The sequence below is a fragment of the Pituophis catenifer genome, unplaced genomic scaffold, assembly GCF_029215685.1.
Source record: "Pituophis catenifer annectens isolate HBS135680 unplaced genomic scaffold, rPitCat1.0.hap2 SCAF_2, whole genome shotgun sequence".
Taxonomy (NCBI): domain Eukaryota; kingdom Metazoa; phylum Chordata; class Lepidosauria; order Squamata; family Colubridae; genus Pituophis; species Pituophis catenifer.
This window is the reverse complement of record NW_027256882.1, coordinates 36287320-36302510: the sequence shown is the minus strand read 5'-3', so window position 1 is coordinate 36302510 and position 15191 is coordinate 36287320. Positions and strand designations below refer to the sequence as shown.

General features: G+C 38.2%; 1 protein-coding gene across 1 annotated transcript; it reads left to right on the top strand.

The window, feature by feature from the left end:
• Nucleotides 1–309: 309 nt before the first annotated feature.
• On the top strand, nucleotides 310–14680 carry LOC139310124 (vomeronasal type-2 receptor 26-like). The gene is made up of 5 exons (XM_070934281.1): nucleotides 310–471; nucleotides 5185–6012; nucleotides 10312–10539; nucleotides 13122–13248; nucleotides 13779–14680. The coding sequence occupies exons 1-5, from the start codon at nucleotides 310–312 to the stop codon at nucleotides 14678–14680; spliced, it is 2247 nt and encodes a 748-aa protein (XP_070790382.1).
• Nucleotides 14681–15191: the final 511 nt, after the last annotated feature.

Here is a 15191-nt window from a genome sequence, read left to right as displayed (position 1 = left end):
GAAGTTGCCAAATAGATGACCATTCAGACATATAGTCGAGATCACTTTGCAAAACAACAGAATTATCTGTAGAATTGAATAATTTTATGTCATCGGCAAAAAGAACACAATTTCTTTTAAGTTGATCACATAAACGTTGATATAGAGCAAAAAAAAAAAAGATGATGAAATGACTTATGTTGCAGTGAGGACACCTTCTACAACATTCTACCCTTCTTATTGGCTGTTCATGAAGTCAACCAGAATTCAAGGCTCTTACCCAACATCACACTGGGCTACAACATCTATGAGAATTTTTTCAGTGCAAGAATGACATATGAGGCCATGCTGGATGTGCTGTCTACAGGACAGGAGAATATCCCAAACTACAGATATGGAAGACAAAAGAACCTGCTGGCGATTCTTGAGGAGATGGATTCTGAACTCTTTGATCATATTTCCAATGTCTTGAGCATCTATAAATTTCCACAGGTATAAAGCCAAATGAAATTAATTCTGTGTTGTAAAATGTTCAGATTTGCCTAGAAGTTAGCAGTTGTATATATTTCTCCAAATAAATTGAAAGTCAGAGAGTAAATATTAGAAGAGCTGAAAGAATTTTTAATTCACAAAGTATGTGTGTGTGTATATACATATGTGTGTGTGTGTGTGTGTGTGTGTGTGTCTATATACATACAGTATTGGGCTAGTGCTGGTTCAGCCTGGTTCTAGCAAACCGGTAGTTCCGGCGGTCAGTTTTCCCTGTCCACCCACCCCCATCCTATCCTGTCCTATATTTCTGCGTTTTTCACCTCAACTGATTTGCGTGGCATGGTGGATTTCCATGCTTCACCTGTTTCACTTACTGGGGCTGCCCTAGAAGATAAACTATGGAGCTTGAAATTGGTGTATTTTGAATTCTATGCACAAAGCACGTGCTCACAGAAACACATACACATATGTGGTTGAACTAGAAGAGTTTCCAGCTCTATTCTGATTGACTAATTGACTGAGCGGATGGGTAACCCACAGGGTTCTGATGTGGACAGAAGCGTTTGCTCTATGAGGACCACCAATGAACATCACCCACAGATAATTCAGAGCTCCCTGGTTTCAAAGGGAGGATGCAAGACAACAGGACAGAACATCAAGGGAACTAGCAAAATTCATGCAGTTATCATTTAAAACGTCTCTCAGCAGTGTGGAAAGGTCCTTAGATTTACCACCTGAATTTTATCATTAAAACTGGCACAAACTACTGTTGGAAGAAATATCCTTCTGGGTTCAACTCCAAGTGGGGAAAAAGACACTGGATTCATGAAAGTTGCTTGGAAAGATGGTTTAAATGATGGACAGGATCACATGGATGAAGAAAAAAGGGAAGAGATGCTGAGAGTGCCTGAGTGTTATGCCCTCTCTGGGCTTTTGAAATTGAGCTTGATTGATTCTTTTTTTTTTGTTGTTGTTGAAAATTCTTTTTTTAAACATAACAAAACATAAAAACAACCATCATTCAATACAATCACAGAAAGTGTGTCAATCGGTTAAGATTCTTTTGTGCTTAATCCCAAATCCAAGATTAGAAATCATTTAATTTCTCTTATTTGACAATTTTCTTCATACCTTTTGTCATTACCTTAATTTCATATTTCATACTTCATGCTTTATTATCTAGCCATTGATAAAACAAATCCCATATCAAATAGTATTGTTTGTCTTCCTGTTCTCTAATTTCAAATGTCAGTTTACTCATTTCAGCACATTCCATAATTTTCTTAAAAACTTCATCATCGGTAGGTATTTTCTCTTTTTTCCAATTTTTAGCAAATACAATTCTAGCCGCTGTTAAAACATTCACAATTAAATATCTCAATTCTTTATTATAAATTTCTGGTAAAATCCCTAATAAAAATATCTCTGGTTTAAAGTCAATGTGTTTCTTTGTCATTTTTTCTAACCATGTGTGGATTTTAGTCCAATATCTTTTAGCTTCTGCACATGTCCACCACATATGGTAATATGATCCTGGAGTCTGATGACATTTCCAACATTTCTCTGATTTATTCTTGAACATTCTGGCTATTCTCGCCAGGGGTAGATGCCACTTGTAAAACATCTTATACAAATTCTCCTTATATGGTGAAGACATTGTCATGTTATAATTTTGCAACCACAATTTTTGCCATTTCTCTAAATCTATCCCATGACCAAAGTTTTTCCCCCATGCTATCATTGTTTCTTTAACTTGTTCTTCTTCCAGTTTTACCTCTGATAAGTAACCATATAATTTTTTAATTACATAGTCAACAGAACCCATTAAGATCTTATCTAAATTAGTCATAACATCATAAAAACCTTCTTGTTTAAAATCTTCTTCATATCTAGAATGTATTTGCAAATAAGAAAACCAATCCATCTTAAAACCTTGTTCTTCCAATTCTTGCTTCGATTTAAGTTCACCCTTTTCATCCATTAATTCACTATATCTAACAATTTGTTCCCTTCTAAATATTACTGAATATGAAAATGCTTCAATCATTGATACCCAGACTGGAATTTTCAAATAGTGTTGTTTTTTAATCTTCTCCCAGTTTAATAATAAAACCTCACATATATGATGTCTTCTAAAATACCCCTGTATTTTTGTTCCTTTATACCATAAAAAAGCATGCCACCCCATTAACAAATCATGACCTTCTAAATTCAATAATCCAGTATTTCTTAATGTTATCCATTCTTTGATCCACATCATACTTGTCGCTTGAAAAAAAGTTCCCAATTAGGTAAACCAAACCCCCCTCTCATCCTAGCATCTTGTAATAACTTTAATTTTATCCTCACATTCTTCCCCTGCCAAATGTATTTTAACACCATTTTATTCAAATCTTCAAAAAAGTTTTTCCCCAATCTAATTGGAATTGTCTGGAACAAATATAAAATTCTTGGCAAAATATTCATCTTAATAGTTGATATCCTTCCAATCAATGAAAGCTGTAAGTTTTCCCATTTCGCCAAATCTGTCCCTATCTGTGGTTTAAGTTAATTATAATTATTTCCTTTAAGTGTGCTACATCTTGCTGTCAAATATATCCCCAAATATTTGACTTTATTTGTGACCTGCATCTTTGATATATCCGCCAATTCTTCTTTTTGCTTTATCAACATATTTTAGTCAAAATCTTTGTTTTATCTTTGTTGATTTTCAAGTCAGCTACTTTCCCAAATTCTCCAATTTTGTCTATCAGTGTAATTATTGATGTTAATGGATCTTCAAGAATAAAGACCAGATCATCTGCAAATGCTTGCAATTTGTATTCTTCTTTTCGAATTTTCATTCCTTTTATGTCTTGTTCTTCTCTGATACTTCTATTTAGCACTTCTAGTGTTAATATAAACAACAGAGGGGACAATGGACAACCTTGTCTGGTACCTTTTTTTATCTCGATAGAGTCTGTCAATTCTCCATTTATCATTACTTTTGCCGTTTGTTTATGATATATTGCTTCAATTGATTGGGTAAATTTTTTATCAAAGCCCATCTGCTCCATTTTCATCTAAGAATATCAGAGCCATTTGCTTTGCAGGATAGGCTTCATAGTATTCCAAAGTGTCCAGAATTATTCTGATGTTATCTCTAATTTGTCTTTTTGGCAGAAACTCATTTTGATCTGAATGTATAAAATCGTTTAAATATCTTTTATTTAAAGTATTGTAGCAAAAATTTATTGCCAGTATTGTAGCAAAAATTTTATAATCTGAATTTAGCAGGGATATAGGTCTATAGTTTTTGATTTGTTGTGGGCCAGTGTCCTCCTTGGGAATCAATGTAATATATGTCTCTGACCATGACTTGGGTATTTCCTTCTTTGTCATCACTTCATTCATAACTTCTAAAAGTGGGAGACTCAAGGAATCCTGCAATGTCCTATAATATTCAGCTGGCAATCCATCTGGCCCTGGTGCCTTCCCATTCATTTGTTTTTTAATTGCTTCAGTTAGTTCCATTATCATTATGTTTCCCTCTAGCATCTCCTCAATATCTTTAGGTATCCTAGGTAAATTTGCATTTTGAAGATATTGTCTCACATATTCCTCCTCTATCTTTTCCTTCTCATATAATTGTCTGTAATAGTCCTGTATAATTTTTTTCTTCTCTTTATTTCCAAATTTACTTTGTCCTTGGTCATCAATTAGTTGTATTCTTTTTCTTGATTCTCTCTCTTTTTTCAATTTAGATGCTAACCATCTTCCTGGTTTATTTGCATTTTCAAAATAATTCTGCTTAGTACTTCTGATTTTTTGGGCTGGTTTTTCTTTCTCCAGTAACTCCATTTTATGTTTAATTGTATCCTTTTTTATTTTGACATCTTTTTTATGTGGACATTTCTGGAAGTCTTTTTCAAATCTCTTATAATCTTCTTCCAATACTTTATATGTTTTTCTTAATATTTCTCTTCCTTGTATAGTCTATTATCAAACCTCTGGCATAGGCCTTCAGCTTGTATTCTGATTGGTTATCAGACTCCCATGGGGCCATGCAGGGGCAACTCTGTAGGCTGTGTTTTGAGTCCAGGTTTGGTTGAGCCTTGGTGGATGGTGATGTAATGAAAGGGCTTAGGGATTTCTATTATGGCTCTGCCTGAAGCAGGGAGATATTTGTTATGTAGAATAGACTTGCTCAGGCCTTAATGGCCCATTGACAAAGGTGGTGGGGCTGAGTTTTTGCCTCCCTTTTAGGGGAAATATTCTGCCCTCATAATATTTCCTAAAATATCTAAATGGGATGTGGTGGTTCAGTGGCTAAGATGCTGAGTTGTCGATCAAAAGGTCAGCAGTTCTGCAATTCGAATCCCTAGTGCTGCATAATACGGTGGCTCCCATTACTTGTCCCAGCTTCTCCCAACCTAGCAGTCCAAAAGCATGTAAAAATGCAAGTAGAAAAATAGGGACCAACTTTGGTGGGAAGGTAACAGTGTTCCGTGCACCATTGGCATTTAGTCATGCTGGCCACATGACCATGGAGACATCTTCAGACAGTGCTGGCTCTTCGGCTTTGAAACGGAGATGAGCACCGCCCCCTAAAGTTGGGAACGACTAGCACATATGTGTGAGGGGAAACTATATTGTTACCTAAAATATTTCATTTTCCTAGGAGGGGGTGGGTGCTAACTTCCTACACTACCAATACCTTCTCTTTCATCTTAGATCAACTATAGTGTCATCAACCAGATGGCTGAGCAAAATCATCGTTTTCCTTTTTCATATCGGATGACCCCAAACCAAGAACCTCCTTACTCAGCTATTGTCCAGTTGCTCCTGCAGTTCCAATGGACGTGGATTGGCCTCCTTTCTCAGGACAATGAAAAAGGAGAAAAATTCAAAAGACGCTTGGAAGTTCTCGCTCTAAAAAATGGGATTTGCATTGTCCTCTCAGGATCTGTCCCAGAAGCAAATATGCAGACAAGTGCTGGAGAAACTCACATGCAAGAAAAATGGAAAATGTTCTTTTCTCTTATCAAGAGTCAAATAAAAATTATAGTATGCCAACTGGATTTTCAGGCCTTGGGAATGTTAATATCAATAATACAAATGATTGATACATCCATTGTGGGAAGGGTGTGGATTGCAACAACTTTGACAGCTTTAGGTATAGATATTTTTGATCGCTTGCTTGATCTCCAAAATAAATATGCTTTGTTTTCCTTCCTCATCCAGACAAAGAGAAGGACTCAGTATTATGACTTTAATTCTCATGCATCTATGGTCACATTGTATAGAAAGGAAGCATTCCAATGTTCTTATTCAAGTCCTGTGTTATCTAAGAAAGTTTGGAAAAAATGCAGAGAAAAAGAGAATTGGGAATTCCCACCCCATGATATGATTGCAAGAATCCTGTCTCAGGATTCCTCCAGTATTTCCCAAATAATTCAAATTGTGGCCTGGATCCTCAGTGCTGCCTCTTCCTCCCAACAGAATAAGAGGAGAATGCAAGTTGGAGACAATCAACCACCCCAGATTATACAGCCATGGCAGGTAAGTCTTCTCCCTTGAGGTTCCATTGATTCTCCCCTTCCAATTCCTCAATATTAAGTTAGATGTTGAAAGAGGTGAGATATTTCAAAGAGCAGTTTGTCCACTTTGTGGCATTTGAGACTCTATGTCAGTTTCAGAGTATCAACCATGAAACTGACCTGACCGAGGCCATTCTGATGCTTCAGTGTTGCCACATTGGAGCTGAGGGATAGAGGGGAGGGGAGGAATAGAGATAGCTGGAGTTTTTTAGCCAAAACAAAATATTTTCTCCTGGGAACCAAGGACATTCCCATCAATGGCCGGAGGGAGAATGAGTGAAGTCACCAGGCAACTGGATGACACCTTGATTGGACCATGTGACTGATTGGAAAGAGGAGGAAAACTTTTACTTTTAATTAGGTGAAAACTGTGGGAACATTTAGAGTCAGTTTTCACCAGCCTATGCCTCTATGATATGTCCAAAAAAACTGATATTTGAGGAAGCTGCTTGCCTCGGAGTCTTGTTTGCCACAGGTGGATTATTCAGAACACTGACATTAAACTGTTTCTAAACGAGTTTTTTTTCTTTTTTCAAGTTTTTTTTTTTAATGTTTTACAAACATATCAATGTGTGAACATTGTGGCACCTGAGTGACTTACATTTTGGTACAAATAAAATAATATTCATCATATTTACTACAGTTGACAAGCTTATATAGTTCTGTAAAAGTACTCATATTTTGTTGAATTATAATCTTACATTATTACTTATTCCATATTTCAATATGTTATTTTTATGCCAATCACCATATTCTGAGTGTCATTCCTTTTACTACAAATAAAATATTAATAATCATATTTGTTACATTTAACAGGCCTATATGGTTCTAAGAGTAATACACATATTTATGTTAAATTATAATCTTCCATTATTTAATTATTCAATATTCCAATGTTATTTTTATGCCAATCACCATATTATTCAAACATTCTTAATAGTACCATCGTTCATGTTCTGATTTCCCCTCTTATTATTACTTCACCTTATTATATAAAGATGTGTATTCCGTTAATCTCCCTCTCTCTAGTTTCCGTCCCCTTTCTAGCTTTTAATTTTACCACTTACTATCTTGAAAAATATTCCCTTTCTATCCACATTTTAGTGAAGATTTAGAGTCAGTTTTCACCAGCGTGTGCCTATATGATATGTCCAATAAAATTGATATTTGAGGAACCTGCTTGCCTCAGAGTCCTGTTTGCTATGGGCGAATTATTTGGAACCCTGACAGTGAGTTAGAGAGAGATAATAGAGAAAAATCTTACAAAGTTAAACAACCTGTGCTAGTTTGGGATGCTTTTGTGACAGAAATAACTCTATGGTGACAACATAATTTTCAAAACTAAACAAGCATCAGAATATCCCAGCAAAAGTTAGCAATCCGCTAACTTCATCTTGATCAGGACTGATAGCAAAATTGTATTCTCGATCTTCTCCCATTACAAGTTTTCCCATATCTGCAAATGGTCTTGCCTCAGATGGGCTGTGATGGTGAAGCAGCAAAACATAAAACCCACTAATCGGACAGGAGACCCTATGCCATTTCAGACAAATGGTTGCCCAGGTCTCTTTTTGAAAGCCTCCAATGATGGAGCACACCCAACTTCTGAAGACTACCTATTCTATTGGTTGATTGCTCTCACTGTAACAAAAATTCTCTTTAGTTTTAGGTTGCTTGTCTCCTTTGTTAGTTTCCAAGCATTGATTCTTGTCTTGCCTATTGGTGCTTTAGGAAATGTTTTGACCCCCTCATATTTGTAGGAGCCCCTCAAATATTAGAAAAGTGATATCATGTCTCCCCAGTCCTTCTTTTCCTTAGACTAGACATACCAAATTTCTGTAACTGTTCTTGTTATGTTTTAGCCTCCATCCCCCTAATCACTTTTGTTGCTCATGTCTACAGTCTTTCCAGAGTTTCAATATCTTTTGTATATTGTGTTGACCAGAATTGGATGCAGTATTCTAAATGTGGTCTTACTAAGGCTTTGTAAAGCAATATTAGAACTTCATGTGATCTTGATTCTGTCCCTTTATTAATGCAGACTAGGATTGCATTGGCATTTTTGTCTGCTGCCACACATTTGTCCATTAGGACTACAAGATCCTTCTCATAATTACTGGCAATAAGCCAAGTTTCACATAGTCTGTACCTATACTGTTGGTTTTCCTTGCTTAAGTGTAAAACCTTACTTTTATCTATGTTGAATTTCATTTTGTAAGGTAGGGGCCCATGTTCAATTTGTCAAGATCATTTTGGATCTTGAGCTTCTCTTCTGGAGTGTTGGCTATTCCTGCCAGCTTAGTGTCATCTGCAAATTCGATGAGTTCCCCTTCAATTCCCTCACCTAGATCTTTTTTGAATATGTTGAAGAGTGCTGGGCCTAAAATGGAAGCTTGGGGTACTCCATTGCTTCCTTCCCTCCATGTGGATGAGGTTCCCCAGAGGACTACATGTTGAATATAATTTGTCAGACAGTTACAAAGCCACCTGATGGTGGTGGTGTTATCTATTCCATGTTGTCAAGAATGTGAGATAAATACCATACTTTTTGGACTATAAGATATAGCTGACTATAAGACGAACCTAAATTTAGAAGAGGAAAATAATAATAAAAAAGTTTTTGGCCTCTGCACGCTCCATTTTTGTCCCTTTTCTGGCACTTTTTTTGGCCCTTTTCCAACCTTTTTTCAGCCTTCAGAACTTTTATTGGTCAATTTTTGAGGCTTTTTCCAGCCCATTTTTGAGGCTTTTTTTGGCCCGTTTTTGGGGCTTTTCTTGTCCCATTTTTTAGGCTTTTTTCAGCCCATTTTTGAGGCTTTTTCAGCCAAAAAAGCCTCGAAAACATGCTGAGAAAAGCCTCAAAAGCAGATGCACCTGACCAGAAGAGGTACTAAATTTAGAAGAGGAAAAGAAAGAAAAGGTTTTTGGCCTCCACACACCCTATTTTCTGGCTTTTTTTGGCCTGTTTTCAGGACTTTATTTCAGCCTTTTTGAGGCCTTTTTTGGCCTGTTTTTGAGGCTTTTTTCCACCCATTTTTGAGGCTTTCATAGCCCATTTTTTAGGATTTTCTCAGCCCATTTTGGGGCCTTTTTGGCCCATTTTTGTGGCATTTTTGGTCCATTATTGAGGCATTTTTGGCCCATTTTAGAGGCTTTTTTGGCTCATTTTCTAGGATTTTCTCGGTCTGTTTTCTCAACCCATTTTCTCAGCATGTTTTCTACTCTTTTTTTAGCCTGTTTTTGAGACTTTTTTCAGCCCGTTTCTAGGCTTTGCGTTGGATCGGGCGATGGAAGAGACAGGACTCAGTACTAACAGTAACAACAGCTCTTTATTAGTAGATCAGTGCAATCCAGAAGCCAGCTCATCTGACTGCTTAACCTTTTATAGGGAGCTGTCAGACAGGTCAGCCAATGGGGTTTGACTATTTTCCCACTGGATTGGCAGACCCGAGCAAAGCCTATGCTCACTCCAATTCAATATGCAACACTTTCTTTGGCTGTGTTTTTTTGGAAAAAATGGGCCGAAAAAATCCTCAAAAATGAGCCAAAAAATCCTCAAAAACAGGCCCCAAAATCCTCAAAAATGGGCCAAAAAGCCTCAAAAATAGCCTTGGTACTACAGTGGTTTAAAGCACCCTGTTATTAACACAGCTGCCTGCAATTTACTGCTGGTTCGAATCTCTCCAAGGCTCAAGGTTGACTCAGCCTTCCATCCTTTCTAAGGTAGGTTAAATGAGGACCCAGTTTGTGGGGGCAATAAGCTGACTTTGTATAAATATACAAAAGTATGAAGGCTATTGCTTAACGCACTGTAAGCCGCCCTGAGTCTCCGGAGAAGGGCGGCATATAAATCAAATTAAAAAAAAAAAATAGGCTGAACAAAGCTCCAAAAATGGGCCAAAAAAGACCTGAAAAAGGCCAAATAAAGGCCAAAAAATGGGATCTGAGGAGGCTAAAAAACAGCTGGTGGGTGGGCAGGGCTTCAGCAATATTCAGTCTATAAGACGCACAAACATTTTCACCCCCTTTTGGGAGACAAGAAAGTGCGTTTTATAGTCCGAAATATTTGAAAAAGAGCTGTAAATTCCTGGAGAATGACTGAAAGAAGCTTCCCATGAAATGTTGAACCAATCTGCTTCAGACTGCAGTGGTGATTTGAAGAAGTTGAATTATTCAGAGTACCTCCAATCCAGAATAATAGCAAGAAAAAAAAAGATAGAATAAAGGCCCAAACTGTAATGTTTTTTCTATGTTTCTGCAGCTTCATAGGTTCCTGAGAAACTTCCAACATCACAATATTTCCAGAGATTGGATTTCTTTTGATGAAAATGGAGTTCCTGTTGGTGACTTTGATATCATGCAGTGGACATCAGTTTTGAACAAATCAGATGCGGGGGTGAAAATTGGGAATGTAGAAAGACAAGCCTCCTCAGAAGTCAAGATTTCTGTTAATCAAAGTGCCGTCCAATGGCCAACTTTATTTAACAAAGTAGTTGAGGCTGCTTGGATTTTGCTCTTCTATTTATCTCCATCTGCTCAGAAATAATTCTTATTGAGGCCAATTGAGATAACTTCCAAATAAGAGAACTTAAAGCCTCATTAATTTATTAGATATCATTTTACTTTAGAGGTTTTACAATAATCTATCACACCCTGGAACCTGCCCCATTGTATTGCAGGATTTGCAATCTACATTATTAAATTGGAATATATTGCCATAATTTATAGTACATCAAATTATCTTGTTTTCAGAAAGAGAAAATCCAGAATGTTTATGGAGATTCTCAGTCATCCAGGTCATGGTTGTGCCAAAGGTGCTTTTTCAAAAGGCACCTTGACTTTGTTTTCCCTTGAAGATGTCTCACTTCTCATCCAAGAAGCTTCTTCAGTTCTGATTGAATGGTGGAGGATGAAAAGATTTAGAACTGCTGAAAAGACTGTGTTGTAAACAAGATATAGATTCAGGAATTGCAGGAAGATTCCACACCCATTTGCACTATTGACGTGACCCTGAGGGCACAGATAAATTCCAAGTGGCCTCAACTACTTTCAGAACGACTGCTAACGAAGAGATGACAGCAAGGAATATAAATCCTTCCATACTTCACCATTCAGTCAGATCTGAAGAAGTTTCTGGAATGGGAAGTGAAATGTCTTCAAGGGAACAGAAAGATCAGTTGTCTTTTGAAAAAGCACCTTTGGGAGAAAATCCAGAATATGAAGGGTTTAGCCCACTGAATTGCATAAGAGAAAGATATTACTAAGAATGTGGTGAAGGAAATGAGGGGAGCTAAAAAAGTCACTTACATATGATGATACAACGATTAGTTGTAGGAGAGAAAAATAGGGACTCTAGAGAAAGCTAGATGTTGGAGGTTTCCTGAGAAAGCAAAGATGGAGAAATAAATATATATACTGTACTTTTCAGAGTATAAGACACACACCTCTAACCAGTGCATTTTTGCCCTCCCCAGCCTCTAGGAGCAATCTGCAGGCCTCCCAAACCCTCTGCACAACCCTTTCTTACAAAAAACAGGCCCGTTTTTTGCAAAAATGGGATGTGCAGGGATTTGGGAGGCCTGAAGAGTGCCCCTAGGGGGCTGGGGAGGGCAAAAACTTTTTTTCTTGTTTTCTTCTTCAAAATCTTGGTGTGTCTTATAGTCCGAAAAATACGGTAAGCATTCTCATACATGCCCTAAGGAGAAACACCTTTTGCAATGGAACTACTTTCCTTTGGAAAAAAGAATGAGGCAGTGAGTCTGTTTTGGGATCTACAATGGAGACTGATAGAGAAAGAGAATGACCTTTCATTTGCCCCTTGCAAGTAGAGTAATTTATTTATTTATTATTAATTTTATGTCTATACCGCCCTTCTCCCGAAGGACTCAGGGCACTGTACAGCCTGATTAAAAGCACAAGACAAAACAAAATTTAAAATTATTAAAGTTATTAAATGATAGGCTCAATTTTAAAACCCCAAATTTAAAATCCCATTTTAAAAACCAATTAAAATCTTTACATTGATAGCCCAGCCTGGCGGAACAACAAGGTTTTGAGGGCATAGCGAAATACACGGAGATCAGAGATTTTCCAAATTTCTGGGGGCAGTTCATTCCAAAGGGCAGGGGCTCCCACAGAGAAGGCCCTCCCCCTGGGTGTCGCCAGCCAACATAATTTGGCCGATGGCACCCTGAGGAGACCCTCTCTGTGGGAGCGGTGGCAGGCTACTGGTGGCAGAAGACGATCTCGAAGGTATCCAGGTCCAATGCCATGGAGCGCTTTAAAGGTGGTAACCAACACTTTGAATCGCACCCAGAAGACCACTGGGAGCCAGTGCAGCTCGCGCAGGAGGGGTGTCACGTGGGCACAACGAATTGTGCCCATAACCACCCGCGCGGCCGCATTCTGGACCAGTTGGAGTCTCTGGGTGCTTTTCAAGGGGAGCCCCATGTAGAGAACATTGCAGTAGTCCAGTCAGGAGGTGACAAGGGTGTGAGTGACTGTGCGCCCAGATCTCTTACCCCCATTAGTCAGCGATGGTGCCAGCTGACTATATCGCGACGCCGGGAACCACAGCCACTCAGTCTTGGAGGGGTTGAGTCTGAGCCTATTTCTCCCCATCCAGACCCGCGCGGCCTCCAGGCAGTGAGACATCACATCAAGGGCATCGTTGGGGTGGTCTGGGGTGGAGATGTACAGCTGAGTATCATCAGCGTACAGGTGGACTCTCACCCCAAAACCACGGATGATCTCACCCAGCGGCTTCACATAAATGTTGAACAGAAGGGGCGAGAGGACCGACCCCTGCGGCACTCCCAATGCAAGGCGCCTCGAAGTCGACCTCTGCCCCCCTCTCAACACGAACTGCGAGCGGTCGGAGAGGAAGGAGGAGAACCACCGCAAAATGGTTCCCCCTACTCCTAACCCCCTCAACCGCTGCAGCATGATACCATGGTCGACTTCTTGACTGATTTTGCTCAAAGTGACCCTGAGCTTCTGGAAGCCACTTGATTTCAGTAAATCCTTCTAATTCAGACATTCCCCCTGAGTAATCTTTCTGTTTATGTTTAGATGGTGCCTTATTCAAGATGTACAGAAAGTTGCTCCCCAGGTTATGCCAAGCTTGTGAGAGAGGGAGCCCCAGTTTGCTGCTATGACTGTTCTCTGTGTATGGAAGGAACATTCTCTGGGCAAGAAGGTACAGTAGGTGGCTCCAAAAAAACCCAAAAGATAAATAAATCAAGATACAATCAATATTTTATCTTGTTTTTTGGGGGGTATTTGATCAAGAAGCAAGAAAAACATTAAATTTCTTGAAGGCATCTACAAACTTCAAAGATTGGGCACTATTGCCAAATTTGGATGATGATATCACATTAAAATATATAATGAAAGGTTGCTGATTTGTATTGAGTTGTTACTTTCTTGCTTTGTTTTGGGAAAGAAGATTTGAAAACTGATCATCACATTCATCTTCAGCCTTTAAAAAATGGTTTGATTAGGGCGGTATAGAAATAAAATAATAATAATAATAATAATAATAATAATAATAATAATAATAATAATAATAATAATAATAATAATAATATTTTAACGAATGTGTAGTATGGATATCCCTGGTGAGAAATATTATATTATTCCTTGAAAATGAAGTAATTGATTTCTGATGTGGTTTTCATGCTCCTACAGCTGCACAAACAGATTCATGCTAACCATTTTTTTTCTCAGATGCAGCCCATTGTGAAAAGTGTCCAGATGACCAGTATTCCAATAAGAAGCGAGATCAGTGTGTCCCCAAAAATATAAGCTTCTTATCCTATCAAGAATTGTTGGGACTCATCCTGGCTTTCTTTGCCATCGCTTTGTCCCTAACCACCGCCTTTATTCTGGGAATCTTCATGAAATACCGAGACACTCCCATAGTCAAAGCCAACAACTGTGAACTCACCTACATCCTCCTGGTTTCACTCCTGCTTTCTTTCTTGACCTCCCTTCTATTCATCGGTCGCCCCGTGAAAATCACCTGTCTCCTTCGACAAACCATTTTCAGTATTGTTTTCTCAGTTGCTGTGTCTTCCTTGCTGGCCAAGACTGTCATGGTGGTGGTGGCCTTTCTGGCCACAAAGCCAGGCAGCAGCATGAGGAAATGGCTGGGGAAGAGTCTGGCCAACTCTATCGTTTTATCCTGCTCTGGTATTCAAGTAGGCCTCTGTATGATGTGGCTGGGAGTCTTTCCCCCATTCCCAGATTCTGACTTTCATTCCCAACCAGAACACATCCTGCTGCAGTGCAATGAAGGCTCTGTCACCATGTTCTACTCTGCTCTTGGCTACATGGGTTTTTTGGCTGCCATCTGTTTCTTGGTGGCCTTTCTGGCTCGAAATCTGCCAGGGGCTTTTAATGAAGCCAAATTGATCACCTTCAGCATGTTGGTTTTTTGTAGCGTTTGGATCTCCTTTGTTCCCACATACCTGAGCACCAAGGGGAAATACATGGTAGCTGTGCAGATCTTCTCCATCTTGGCCTCTGGCCTGGGTTTACTGGGCTGTATCTTTATCCCCAAATGCTACATTATTATCCTGAGACCTGACATGAACACCAAAGAACATCTGAGGATAAAAAATCATTAAGGTTCCTTGTGTTGTTGTTTATTTTTGTATACTTTACATGCAGCATAAAATCACATACTTTGAAGTAATGTTTTCTGTGTTGTTGCTTATGTTTCTTCATTCCATATGAATTTTGAATTATAATAATTGAGTAGTAAAGTTGCTAAAACTACTCAAACTATTTGAAATAATCATATCCTTCAATTGTCCTAATCTGAATTCATATTATGACATTAATAAAATTTCTGAAAAAAGGCCAGATAAACTGTTACCAGAGATATTCTGATATGGTTTTAGGTTAAATTAAAGACTATGGCTAATGATGATGTGTGTGTGTGTGTGTGTGTTTTTTGTTGTTTTTTTTTTTGTTTTGTTTTTTTACTATATAGGTTGGTGTGCTGGTGTTATATTTTATTTTCTGGGGTGATGTTCTGACTTTGTTTAAAAAAATAGTTAATTTCAAATATGTATATATTTAATTGATCTCTTCTGGCTCGATAATGTAAGATCATTCATAGTTAGATAAATGAAA